The sequence below is a fragment of the Periplaneta americana genome, chromosome 7, assembly GCF_040183065.1.
Source record: "Periplaneta americana isolate PAMFEO1 chromosome 7, P.americana_PAMFEO1_priV1, whole genome shotgun sequence".
Taxonomy (NCBI): Eukaryota; Metazoa; Arthropoda; class Insecta; order Blattodea; family Blattidae; genus Periplaneta; species Periplaneta americana.
In genome coordinates this window covers 82,453,881-82,468,931 of record NC_091123.1, presented here as the reverse complement: position 1 = coordinate 82,468,931, position 15,051 = coordinate 82,453,881, and the positions used below count along the sequence as shown (strand labels likewise).

At 35.5% G+C, this 15,051-nt stretch overlaps 1 protein-coding gene across 1 annotated transcript; it reads right to left on the bottom strand.

The window, feature by feature from the left end:
- Positions 1-1,609: 1,609 nt before the first annotated feature.
- Positions 1,610-13,985, bottom strand: LOC138703231 (facilitated trehalose transporter Tret1-2 homolog). Its single transcript, XM_069830942.1, has 2 exons — positions 13,754-13,985; positions 1,610-5,961 (listed from the first exon to the last, which is right to left on the bottom strand). The coding sequence occupies exons 1-2, from the start codon at positions 13,863-13,865 to the stop codon at positions 4,589-4,591; spliced, it is 1,485 nt and encodes a 494-aa protein (XP_069687043.1). The 5' UTR covers positions 13,866-13,985; the 3' UTR covers positions 1,610-4,588.
- Between the last annotated feature and the right edge of the window lie 1,066 nt (positions 13,986-15,051).

The window sequence follows — 15,051 nt, the reverse complement described above, 5'->3', positions numbered from 1 at the left end:
ACAATAATATTGTTCTTCTTTTAATAAACAAAATTCTAGTATAGTTAAATTGTCTGTCATTTCGCAACCAAATTCTATATCAGACCTCTTCTTGTCCAACACAAATCCACGTACATAAATCCCGGCGAGTTTATCACCGATACAGTCTACCTGAATTCTTTATGTTTCTGATGTTTATTGAAATGTAGCTGAAATACAATGAATAACAAAAATACAAAATACTGGAGTACTTACTTACTAATGGCTTTTAAGGAACCCGGAGGTTCATTGCCGCCCTCACATAAGCCCGCCATCGGTCCCTATCCTGAGCAAGATTAATCCAGTCTCTATTATCATATCCCATCTCCCTTAAATCCATTTTAATATTATCCTCCCATTAATGTCTCGGCCTCCCAACTAACACTCTATATGCATTTCTGGATTCGCCCATACGTGCTACATGCCCTGCCCATCTCAAACGTCTGGATTTTGTGTTCCCAATTATGTCAGGTGAAGAATACAATGCGTGCAGTTCTGCGTTGTGTAACTTTCTCCATTCTCCTGTAACTTCATCCCTTTTAGCCCCAAATATTTTCCTAAGATCCTTATTCTCAAACACCCTCAATCTCTGTTCCTCTCTCAAAGTGAGAGTCCAAGTTTCACAACCATACAGAACAACCGGTAGTATAATTGTTTTATAAATTCTAACTTTCAGATTTTTTGACAGCAGACTGGATGACAAAAGCTTCTCAACCGAATAATAGCAGGCATTTCCCATATTTATTCTGCGTTTAATTTCCTCCCGAGTGTCATTTATATTTGTTACTGTTGCTCCAAGATATTTGAATTTTTCCACCTCTTCGAAGGATGTCTCCAATTTTTATAGTTACATTTCGTACAGTATTCTGGTCACGAGACATAATCATATACTTTGTCTTTTCGGAATTTACTTCCAAACCTATTTCTTTACTTACTTCAAGTAGAATTTCCGTGTTTTCCTTAATCGTTTGTGGATTTTCTTCTAACATATTCACGTCATCCGCATAGACAAGAAGCTGATGTAACCCGTTCAATTCCAAACCCTCTCTGTTATCCTGAACGTTCCTAATGCCGTATTCTAGAGCGAAGTTAAAAAGCAAAGGTGATAGTGCATCTCCTTGCTTTAGCCCGCAGTGAATTGGAAAAGCATCAGATAGAAAGTGGCCTATACGGACTCTGCTGTAAGTTTCACTAAGACACAATTTAATTAATCGAACTAGTTTCTTGGGAATACCAAATTCAATAAGAATATTATATAAAACTTCTCTCTTAACCGAGTCATATGCCTTTTTGAAATCTATGAACAACTGTACCCTTACACTCCTATTTTTTCTCCAATATCTGTCGAATACAAAAAATCTGATCAATAGTCGATCTATTACGCCTAAAACCACACTGATGGTCCCCAATAATTTCATCTACATATGGAGTTAATCTTCTCAAAAGGACATTCGAGAAAATTTTGTACGACGTCAACGAAAGTGATATTCCTCGAAAGTTAATACAGTTAGACAGTTAGTCTTGTCCCCCTTCTTTAAAAATAGGTACGATTATGGATTCCTTCCATTGTTATGGTACAATTTCCTGTTCCCAAATTGCAAGTACAAGCTTATAAATTTCGCTAAATAATGAAAATACTGGAGTAACATAAATAAAAATAGAATAAAATAATAATACATATAAAACAGAGGGTATAATAGTTTTTAATAAATTTGAGAACCGAATGAGCATGATCTTATCACCTACGTTTTAAATAATAAAACTTTTCTCAACACTTTTTCACCACTAATGCATTTTCCGAACTTGTAAATAATTTACACTAAATTATAATTATTTTTCTATTATATTTTATGATCTTTGAGTATTTTTAATCGTAAACATTTACTCGTTATGCTATCGAGTTCAGAATTTATTAAAAATAACATATAGTTTATGAACAAGAAAGATAACACTAATAACACAGGCTTGCAAAATTAAGGGTCATACAAATTTTTCTAAAAAATTATGCTACATTTGTGATTTCTTGGGTTGCTGAATCCAAACCTAAGCTCAGATTTTCTATATCATGTACCATTTTTTTTTCGCAACGTGCATTGTCACTTTTAGCAATATGAATGTCGCGGTATTGAATTTAATATGAAAAAGTGATGACGTGAAACATGTTCTGTGGCAAATATTAAAGATATATTTTACAAAAACTATTAAACTGTCACAATTAGCAAGTCACATTTCGTCGAATGTTTCATACCGACTTTTTCTCTTCATGGTAAAGTTGCGTTTGTTGCTTTTCCTCTTGTGTGAGGTTCAAGAGATGTTCTTTATGGTCAGTGTTTTTGTTCTCAACGACTGCTTCTTGCTCTGTTGTCCCATTCACAGAGGAAATATGGAAACTTATTAGTATACCCAGCCAGCCTGCTGACCAAGAAGCACGCACAACTCTCTCAGATCTCCACAGATCATCCAGTTATGATCTTTATATTTTATCTTTGCAATAACCAGTTCAAGATTCTCACAAGTTTCTTTAAGGTATACCGTATGATCAACAGGTAACGAAACATACTTGTTGCCATTGTGCAAAAGCACTCATTATTGCCTTCAGACTTCTTTTGGAGGGATCGATAAAAGTCTCCATTTATCCACTTCGTACTGAACATTAAACTTCCGTATCAAACCAGGAATATCACTGCAGTCTACTAAGGCACCCTCTTATGAAGAGCAGGGCATAAATTCCTCTTCTCTACTACTGTACTACCAATGAAGAAATTAATGTTCGTGTTATCAGCACAGTCTAGTATATACAGTCACGAAACTTGAGTTGTGAGAGTGCTAGGAACAATAGACTGTGCCGGTAATATTTCGCATTATCTGTGATGAGGCGATATTAGCGATCCTAGTGGTTAGCAACTATCTATGGATGCATATTTACTACGTATTGAGCTTCGTGACTGTATATACTAGACTGTGGTATCAGCAAATTTATTTATTTTAATGTGGAGCGTAAGAACTCAGCTTTTTCCTTGGGTAATCCTAAATCTCTTATTAAATCATTGAGTTCAAACTGGTAAACTGTTCAGGACTTTCATTCTCTACATCACACAGTCTTCTAGATTATATTTCTGATCCTCATCAAGTGGTTAGTACAAAATTTGACATTACAGCACTGGCCTATGGATGCAGCAAAATCACTAGTAGGCTATATTAATAATATAACACATAAAATATAACTTTGTGTAAAAATGGTGCGTGATGTGCCATTTTTATTCATATCTGGCTTCAGCACACAAAAATACATAAAGAACAGCTAATTAAAAAAATGCATTGCAAGCCTGTGTAATGATTTAACCATTCTTAAATAAGTGCCAAGTAAAACATAAATAATGAAGTTAAACCTATTTTTGTCGGTTTATGTTTCTCACTTATTACATTGTTATATCATTGACTTTAGTTTTACAGCTAATCTTCATTTCATACAAGGTGACTCCGCACATTAACAAACATAAGGCAAAATCCTTCCGCGGCCCGACCGCTGATTGGTTCCTATGTTCCCTTCTCCTAAGTTTGGATTATGTTGTGAGTGTCATCTTATGACGGCTCATTTCCAGCAGTCTGTTTTCACTCTACTTATGAATTAAATTCTTTCTTCACATACTTATTAATTAGTTATTCAACTGCTTCATATATCGCATTTCCTTTTTGTGTTTAGAAAAACAGCACATTGCCTATTAAGTATTCGAAAATATATAAAGGTTCTGTTTTCAGATTGAGTACTAATTAACTTGGCATAAAGAGGCTCTTTGTCCTGCAGCCAATAGATGGGATTCAGACACGTGCATTTGTTTACATGCGGAGTCACCTTGTATGGAATGAAGATGACATAAATGACTTCCGTTTTTGTGTCTTTTATGAGGTTTAAAATGTTGTTCATATTTACATTTCTTTTCTGCTTTTAAAGTAAAATAGAATTTTATGCTTATGGTCAGGAGAAAGTGGCCTCAACCCGAATAGAGAGATCAGCTTATCTTGCCGCAAATGTTCATATTTTAGCAGGTGACATTATATTAAAGGCTCTGGAATTTTAAATGCTACATTGCCACAAATCTCTTCTGTCCAATGTGACGTAATGGCTGATGAAATGCTTGTGAGAGGCAACTACTAAATTGTTCTATTAAAAAAGTGACAACACTGAATAATAACCATGCAGCGGTTATTTTTATTATGTTGTGGGTCAGGCACAAGTTTGAAGATTATTGTGAAGCAGGCCGCTTAAGCTAGGCGAGAACTATACAGAAAATTACTTCAAAGTTACAAAACATGTATTACAATGATAAAATAAAAAATGAATGCAGTCATTGATAAAATGCCCAATAAAAAAAAATAAAATTAATAACGGTACACAAGATTCTGACGTTTAATGTGGTGTATTAAAAATTCTAATATTAACGTTAGAATATCAAGTTTCACAACCTACTGAAAGATTGTTTTACTGTAATGATCTGACGACGTCTATAATTACTTTAGTCGATACGGTGATATCCATCAGTTTCTTACATTTCTTTCTGAAGACAAGACTTTATTTCTTAAGACTTTTCATCTCAATTTTAGTATTAGTCCGTTTCTGAACAACATTGCCTTTGCTGAGTTCTAGTAATATAGATTCAAAACTCCTGTTCTTAGTTTCTGGAATTTTAAATATTGCAAATACTGTGCCAAGAATACAAGCTGAAAACAGCCAGTAGCAACCGTGTACTCCTAACACGTAGGAGAGATTGGTGTAGAATTTGCCTATTATGAAGGATAGGGACCACATAATAGATACAATAATAGTAATCGCTCTTCCCTTTACTTGTGGCTCAAATATCTCGGATATCATGACGAACGTTACGGGTGAAAGACCCAAGGAAAATGCAATTATGTAAGCCGATAAACAAGTTACTGGTAGCCACCCGAAATTACTGAGATTGTGTCCTTCGTATTTGAAGAAGAAAAAGCAACCCAATACTGCTAAACAGGTTACCATACATATGTTTGAAACTAGGAGAAGAATTTTTCGACCTACTCTGTCTAGTAATAGACTTGAGGTACCCGATCCAATTAGTTGCAAAAAGCCAATCAAGATAGTTGAATTATTTGGCGACATGTCACTTCCAGCCTCTTGAAAAATATTCACGGTGTAGCTGAGGATGGCAAATATGCCACAGAATTGAAGATTCGCTACAAGAACGATTCCGATAATAAAAGCTCTGCGGGTTCCTGTTGACATCATCATGTCTTTGAAGGACACTGTTTCCGCCATTGTATTTCTTTCCTTAACAAATGATATTAACTTGTTTAATTCATGATCGACAAGGTGTTCATTTCGTCCTCTTAACCATTCTAAACTTCTCTTGGCTTCTGTGTACTTCCCTCTGGTCACGAAGTACGTGGGTGTTTCTGGGAGCCAGATGAAACCCAACAAGTATAAAATTGGAACTAATATTACTATGTATGCGAAAGTGTAATAAGACACGTGGGATCCAAGGGCGAATGAAAATAGAATTCCTGAATTGGCGAAGAGCATAATATAGCTTCCTAAGGCTCCTCTAACATTATCCTCGGCTATTTCACTGATGTACAAAGGCACAAATACTAGACTAGACCCCATGCCGATGATGAACCGTGCGATGCAGAGGACAGTGATTGATTTGCAGGTGATAATCATGATCCAGCCGACGATAACCGGAACAGCGATGAGATAACCGGTGAATTTCCTACTGTAGCGATGCGAGGTGTAAAAGTAAATTGGTGTGGCTAGTATGGAACCCAGGCACATGAGAGATCCCAGCCAAGAACCAGCTTCGTTCGAGACAGGACCGTCTTCTAACGGAGTATCGTTCGACTGCAAGACAGGCAGCATTGGGGACGTCCATCCGGTTACACAACCGTTGCTGAAAGCTGCCAGGTTCACTGAAAAGACAGGTTTGTTTTAAGAGCATTGTGTGATATATAGACGAGTAAATGAGAATTAAAATATACATAATGGTCGACTTGTTGACTTTGACAAGCATTAATGACCAGCAGCCTTAAACGGCGCTTGGTTCCGAATCGTGCTTAGCATTTTGATTTTGACGCATTGCCAGTGTCATATGCCTATATTTCACTTATGTTATATCATCTTACTTTCTACCAATAACGGCAAAGAATGCCTCGGATATAAGCCAATCGTAGCTTTGATACTTAAGAAAATTATCTCAACTTCACTTCTATCGTTTTGGGCTTATCAGCTGAAACTTTTCATTTAAGGATTTAGTGATTAGGAGTTAAAAATCTTATTTTTTATTTTGTGTTTCAAATAAGAGTAATAAACCTGCTCTTTAAAGAAATATAGTGAGGGTATCTTTGCAGATAAGCCCTTCACATCACGTCTTTAAATTTGGCGGCGCATGTAATTCATAGGCTATATTTTAATGCAGTTTTGCGTAAGTTGATACTTTTCAAACCTACGAGTAAGCGCATTTTTCTCTGAAACTATTGAATCTATTTACATGAATTTTTTCACTGTTTTCTATAGTCTATGTTGTACAAAGTAGACCTAGGCTTTATGAATACTATACACTTAACATGAGGAAAAAATATATATTCATTAAAAAAAAAAAGGCAAAAAATTGTTAATCAAAGTTTAACATTTTTTCTGTTTCACTAAGGATGAAATATTTAAATAAATTTTGCTTTAGAATTTACCATGCACATTTCTTGATAACTTAAAAAAAATACAAAGTATATGAGTGAAGATTGTAGCAAGTAATGTGCACCTGAAGAATGAGGTACTTTTATCAAAGTGAGAGAACAGGTTATCAGTTAGGGGTTTTCTTTTGCACTTGGATAAGAAACTAATTAGTTATCTTTTATACTACAGAATTCACAATGATTCATTGTATAACCATGGAAATTTTTATTCCATTCTGAACACTAAAAGCCTACAAATATTGAACTAAATTTTGTACTAAAGTTCTTTAATCGCACAGGCATCACTACCCACTCCCCTTAACAAGCGTAACTAAGATTCAGTATGTACTGCAACATGGCGACATTGTCGGACATTACAAGTTAGTTTGGCAGAGTTTTAAATGTTTAAATTGATTCAATAATAATTTTATTCAGAATACATAATCACAAAAAAAATTAGAACTCTGTTCCAAAAGTTCAGTGAAATGCGCAGTTATTAATTGAAGAGAGAAACACCATCTAAGGAAATTGCAAACATTTTTTAAGATTAGGTAATGACACGAGAAAATCAAGTAGTCTAGTAATGAATATAAAGAGTAACAGTGAAAACCATGTGGATTATGACGGCAATAGCTGTGCAAGAGATATATTGTGGGGAATATCAACGAAATTTCAACCCGTTCGTAGATCAAGAATTTAAATATGCTAGAGTCGACGGCAATTCGGAAGGCGGTAGTCTGCTAGCGCTTGCGTCGAGAGAGACAGATAGTGAGAGCACGCAGCGTCTGTAGACTGATTCCGATTGGTTCTACTGTACAAGCTTGTGACGTCACATACTAGAAATGCTACGGCGCATATAGCAGCCGACCGCCTTCCGAACTGCCGTCTAGTCTAGAAATGCCAAGAGCAAACGATAGACTTATGGATCATATGCGGAGGCAAAGAGGAAGGCAGAAAATAGGTAAGATTGGAGAATTCTGTGTTTCCGGTGAAAGACCTGACCTTGGGCAGAAAACTATGAATGAATACAGAAAATGCCAGATAAAAGAAAGGTCAGTGACTTTCAATAATATGTGAATAATAATACTGTAATACTAGTGCGGGAAGAACTTCATTGGAAAACGATTATGAAATTTGGAGCGCCAGCGGAAGCAAGTGCTCCAGTCACACGAGTTCTGCACTGGCTCTTCCCGCAAGTGTGTTACAATATATTATAATTAAATGTAATAATTAATTACAATTGAAAATATTTAAAAAACATTAATTCTAATATTGATGTCCTCTTCTAATATGTTTCTTTAGACTCTATTTCAATATTTTAAGACATGTGATTGTTTTGGAGTTTAAATATTCCAGGTTTACTCATAAAAACTTAGTAAAATCGTTTAAATAACGTTGGCGCTATGGGCGTAGATAGATGAGAGGACAGAATCACGAAAACCAGTTAATCGAATTTAATGATTATGTATTAGGCTTATTAATATTATACTTACATTATTATTATTATTATTATTATTATTATTATTATTATTATTATTATTATTATTAGCAAAAGAACTAGCTAGATATAGAATAGACTTCGTGGGAGTACAAGAGGTTAGGTTAGATGGGAATGGCATATCACAAATAGGAGATTACTTGTTGTATTATGGGGAAGGAAACAATAATCACCAATTAGGAACAGGATTCTTTGTTCATAAAAGAATGAAATCAGCAGTAAAAAAGGTCGAATTTATCAGTGACAGGTTATCATATTTAGTACTTAAGGGTAGATGGTGCGACATCATAGTTATAAATGCTCACGCCCCTACAGGAGAGAAAGACGACCATATAAAGGATAGCTTCTATGAGGAATTGGAACATACTTTTGATCAGTTCCCTAGATATCACATGAAAATTTTATGGGGGGATTTCAACGCTAAAGTAGGACGGGAGGATATTTTAGACCAACTATCGGAAAAGAGAGCCTACACGCAATTAGTAGTGACAATGGAGTTAGATTAGTCAACTTTGCCACATCGAAAAATTTAATTGTCAAAAGTACAAGATTCCCCCATAAGGATATACATAAATATACTTGGACTTCTCCATATGGATTGACACACAACCAAATAGATCACATCTTGATAGATAAACGGAGACATACTAGTATAGTAGATATTCGAACTTTCAGGGTTGAAAACTGTATTTATGACCATTATTTGGTGATTGGAGAATTAAGAGAAAGATTATCAGTAGCCAAGCGAGTAGAGCAACAAGTTAATATTACTAAATTCAATATTTTGAAATTAAAGGACGAGGAAGCTAAGTCAAATTATCAGGTCGAAATTTCGAATAGGTTTGCCACTTTAGAAAGTTCCGACGAAGTTGAGAAAGAATTAGATGTTAATAGCGTGTGGGAAAATATCAGAGATAGTATCAAAATTGCAGCTGAGCAGAGCATAGGTTATTATGAAACTAAGAAAAAGAAACCGTGGTTTGATGAAGATTGTTGCATGGTAGTAGAAAGAAGGAAACAGGCAAAATTGAAATTCTTACAGGATCCAGTTGAGGAGAAGAGAGATAATTATTTCAGTGAAAGACGGGAAGCAAGTTGTACACTTAGGAATAAAAAGAGAGGTTACCTGAAGGAAAAACTGAATGAGGTAGAAACAAATAGTAAGAATAAAAACATTCGAGATTTATATAAGGGTTTAAAGGAATTTAAGAACGGATATCAGCCAAGGGTAAACGTGATCAAGGATGAGAATGGTGACTTGCTTGCAGACTCTCCATCAATCCTAAACAGATGGAAAAACTATTTTGCGCAACTACTAAATGTACATAGGCCAAATAGAAATGATCGGGACGAAATTGAAATACAAACTGCTGAGCCATTTATACCCGAACCCACGCTTTCAGAAGTCGAAATTGCGATAGAAAATGTGAAAAAGTACAAGTCTCCAGGTATTGATAAAATTCCAGCAGAATTAATACAAGAGGGTGGAAGTGCATCATATAGCGAAATTTATAAACTTGTAGTTGCTATTTGGGAAAAGGAAATTGTACCAGAACAATGGAAGGAGTCCATAATCGTACAAATTTTTAAAAAGTGGGACAAAACCAACTGTGGTAACTTTCGAGGAATATCACTTTTGTTGACGTCGTACAAAATTTTGTCCAATATTCTTTTGAGAAGATTAACTCCGTACGTAGATGAAATTATTGGGGATCATCAGTGCGGTTTTCGGCGTAATAGATCGACTATTGATCAAATTTTTTGTATTCGACAGATAATGGAGAAAAAATAGGAGTATAAGGGTACATTACAAGAGTTATTCATAGATTTCAAAAAGGCACATGACTCGGTTAAGAGGGAAGTATTATATGATATTCTTATTAAATTTGGTATTCCCAAGAAACTAGTTCGATTAATTAAAATGTGTCTCAGTGAAACATACAGCAGAGTCCGTATAGGCCAGTTTCTATTTGATGATTTTCCAATTCACTGCGGGCTAAAGCAGGGAGATGCACTATCACCTTTACTTTTTAACTTCGCTCTAGAATATGCCATTAGGAAAGTTCAGGATAACAGGCAGGGTTTGGAATTGAACGGGTTACATCAGCTTCTTGTCTATGCGGATGACGTGAATATGTTAGGAGAAAATACACAAACGATTAGGGAAAACACGGAAATTTTACTTGAAGCAAGTAAAGCGATCGGTTTGGAAGTAAATCCCGAAAAGACAAAGTATATGATTATGTCTCGTGACCAGAATATTGTACGAAATTGAAATATAAAAATTGGAGATTTATCCTTCGAAGAGATGGAAAAATTCAAATATCTTGGAGCAACAGTAACAAATATAAATGACACTCGGGAGGAAATTAAACGCAGAATAAATATGGGAAATGCGTGTTATTATTCGGTTGAGAAGCTCTTATCATCCAGTCTGCTGTCCAAAAATCTGTAAGTTAGAATTTATAAAACAGTTATAATACCGGTTCTTCTGTATGGTTGTGAAACTTGGACTCTCACTTTGAGAGAGGAACATAGGTTAAAGGTGTTTGAGAATAAGGTGCTTAGGAAAATATTTGGGGCTAAGCGGGATGAAGTTACAGGAGAATGGAGAAAGTTACACAACACAGAACTGCACGCATTGTATTCTTCACCTGACATAATTAGGAACATTAAATCCAGACGTTTGAGATGGGCAGGGCATGTAGCACGTATGGGCGAATCCAGAAATGCATATAGAGTGTTAGTTGGGGGACCGGAGGGAAAAAGACCTTTAGGGAGGCCGAGACGTAGATGGGAGGATAATATTAAAATGGATTTGAGGGAGGTGGGGTATGATGATAGAGACTGGATTAATCTAGCACAGGATAGGGACCGCTGGCGGGCTTATGTGAGGGCGGCAATGAACCTTCGGGTTCCTTGAAAGCCATTTGTAAGTAAGTATTATTATTATTATTATTATTATTATTATTATTATCATCATCATCATCATCATCATCATCATCTACAAGTACTAATATATTTTCTAGTTGCAATGTTAATACATATTGTATATTGTATGTAACTAATAACTACTAGTAATTTCATAGTTAACTTAATTTTTGAAATGCTACGCAGTAAGTATCGCGCAACGATCAATAGCACGTGCTTTTGTCAGTATAGCAAAGAAACTTAAAAAAACAATCTGGAAGCGAACTACTGGCCACATACCCTTAGAAAGAGAAAGCATAATGCTTCTGTATCTCTCTGTCTCCCTTTTCCCCCCAACAACCAATTGTGACAAACAGGTACATATATTAGGAAGCCACTGTAGCATCTCGCATCACCCGCGTATTCAAAATCGTCCCGAGTCAAAAAGTTGTATAATTGTGAGGTACCGGTAATAAAATATAGGTAAACTACAAACAAATAATAATTATCATATCTGTATACAAATAAAAAAAACTTTCCTCTAAAAATAAAAGGGGAAGCATTGCTCCCACTTACATACATGGACGCTACGCCCCAGGTGTACCTTCACCTTATCCGAACGTTGAATGCTTTAATTTTCAGAAGTTGACGAAAGTGTTTCTAAAACTTTTATTATTCTGTTAGTATCCAGTATGCAGTGAACAGTGTTGCTAATTTAGTGATTTTGTCACTAGATCTGGTATTTTTGCATGCGTGGCTGGTGACAAGAAAAGTGTCATTTAAACATATCTAAACTCTGGTGATTTTACTTTTTTATTATTTTTCAAACACTAGCTATAGACATTAATGTATTGTCTCTGGTTGTATTTAAAACTAGAGATCAGTGAGTGGTACACTGGCGTTCAAAAATACCTGACCCTACTAATCGATAATTTGTTGGTGTAAGTGTGGCGTTTTTAGTTTTACTTCTTTGAATAGATGGCGAAGATAAAAGTTATTATTGCCAATCCGTACACAAATATACCCGAATTCAATTCAATGTTCGGCAGTCCTTGACTTCAGGCGGCAGAAAATTCCAGTAACGAGAGGTAGCAACAGTGAAAGTCGAGGAATACAGAGATGATGTGTGGAGTGGAATTTCTAGTGTGTTATCGCGTTGTGATCTAGAAGGCCTATTAATATTATGATAGCGAGAGAGAATATGAAAACGGGCGAATAAATAAGAAGGGGATGAAGTGTGCATAATTCGATATAAGAGAAAAATCGAATGCAGATTTCTCCTCTCACATAACCTAAGCCACGGTAACTTCTCGAAAGAAGTGAGGTATGATCACAGTATCGAACATTACAAATGAAGCGGGCGCATGTGTTATGAATACGTTGCAGTTTCTGGAAGGAATCAATCCTGAGATCACAGAACAAAACGTCGCAATAATCGAAGTGAGGTAGATTGAGTGTCTGTACTAGCGTCTGTTATTCATATGTGTGATGATACAATCTTTTTAGTGAATAAAGAATAGAGAATGCCTTGTTACATGTATACAGAGTGTCCCAAATTGATGTATACACATTTTAAAACACTATTTCTCAGCAACGAAATGAGACAGAAATAAGATTTTTGCGGTTTTGTATTCCTTAAGCCCGCACATGTTCAAAATGACCCCCTTCCGCCACAGTACATTCCCAACAACGATGTACAACAGAGCTACACACCAACTGGATTGTTGCTAATGGGATATCATTACAGGCATGTTTAATCTGAACTCTCAGTTCCTCCAGTGTTTGTGGTTTTATGGTGTACACTGTGTCCTTTAGAGCTCTCCATAGGTAGAAGTCTGGACGGATTAAATCCGGAGATCGAGGCGGGAACTCCACAGCACTTCCTCTTCGTCCTATCCATCTCTAGGTCGTCCTCATTTAGTGCGTGGACTAGTCTCGGAATGTAAGGCTTCCATTTTTGAGTTCGCAAAATTCGATGAATACTGGATTTGCTGATACCAATTTCACGAGAACATTGCCTCATCGACTTATTTGGGGATTATGCAAAAGCCTGCATGATTGCATCAATACTCTCGTCGGTGGAACTTCTCTTCCTCCCGCACTGCCCTTTCAACACATCTTGCACTGTTCCGTCGACTTCAAAATTGACCCAGATTTTTGTGATAGTTAATCTTGTTAATGGTTGTGTTTTAAATTCAACCGTCCAACGTCATTGAACCTCAACATTCTCCACTTTCCAATAACATGTCAGTATCCATTTACATTCATCGAACGATAATTGCACCGCCATGTTTGTTTATAAACAGATGAATATGTTTCCGTGTTTTCCACTGCCTTCTGAATCATAAACCACAAAGATCGTATTTATATCTCATTTCTTTGCTGAAAAATTGTGTTTCAAAGAGTGTATACATGAATTTGGAACACACTGTATTTAATGTGTTTCCCAGTTGAGATTGGAGTTAGGAGTTATAATTTAAATGATGAAATATCTGAAATAAAATCTTGAAAGTAATAACCTGCATGTGTTCTGTAAGCTGGACGAAAATTAATTCTATATGTTTAGAAATTAAGTATGGAATAAAATGTAATTACATATACCTGCCTGTGTACAAAAATACTTACCTATAACTGCAGCTATATACTGAGGGATTTTTTTGCCTTCTGTCAGTGAAATTTCAGTTTCCATGTCGACACTGACATCTTTCTGCTGTTCTGTTCCTTTAGGTTTTATCATATCCAGATCTCTGAACGTTTGCTGAGAAACTAATAGTTATCCAAGTTTTATATAGGCTACTGTGAACTGTAGAGACGTTGTTCCAAATATGAATAACAGAAGAGATGATATTGCTCTTAGATCTTCACTAGGAAAGTCTAAGACATGCAGCTGTTAGTATAATAGAAATAGATGCATTCATGCGTTGTGTTTTGTGTCCACAAAGTTATCGTGTCAGCATAAAAGTAATTCCTGGGTAAATATGATTTATGTACTAAAATGAATGTTGTAAAACATTGTGTACTAAATGATAGCAGCAGAGAATCTAGGGCTCAACGGTCTTTAAAATTTTCAGGAGTTTTAATTTCTGTGCGACACATTCAAGGTGAATACAGAGTTTCCACTTGTGAGAGTCAGTTCCTTTCGTTTCTGTCCTGTTTTATAAGGTAACAACGCAGTCATGAATTACATGAGAGAAGATGTAGGTGTGCTTTTTTGTAGATATTGTTGTATCAGAAATGATACCTGTGCATAAGATAACTGTTACTATGTATAAGTGAGTAATGAAATTAAATATTTCAAGATATGTTAAGTTTAATTTTATTGCATCATCTTTATTTAAGCTTATTAGTAAAAACGACAACCTGAAATATTAATATAATTTGCAGAAACTACAATTCTAAGGCAGTCAAGTTTGTTTTCTTTAAGTGTTAAGAGTTTTCTCTCTTTCTGTGTATTAGAAATCATGAATGACATAAAATTGTTTTAAGTAAAAATATTGAAAACTGCGAGACCCAGAAGTTACACCTTTAATTTTAATTACTATTCACCCTTATAAACTTTAAAGTTTCTTATTAAATTGAATAAATTTTGTACTGCACTGTTTTACGTTGTATTGAGGAAATAAATTTTATGTGCAAGCATTTCCGCCTTAATACTCTCATGGAAAACAAGATATTCCTCTGCGTATGTAAAAGACGTTAACTTATTGTGAAAGTATCTTAGAGCGGTGGTGATTAAATATGTACTATTTTAGTCGAGGAAAAATGAATTTATTTGAATTTCTACACCCATTCAGGTTTACTTCTGCATGACCTCCATTCATGTTAAGACACTAACCCCATCGTTCATTAATGGAACGAAATGTAGATCTAAAATGTCAATTGTAATAAGATTTGCTGCAGTCCTGGAACGATCACGTATACCA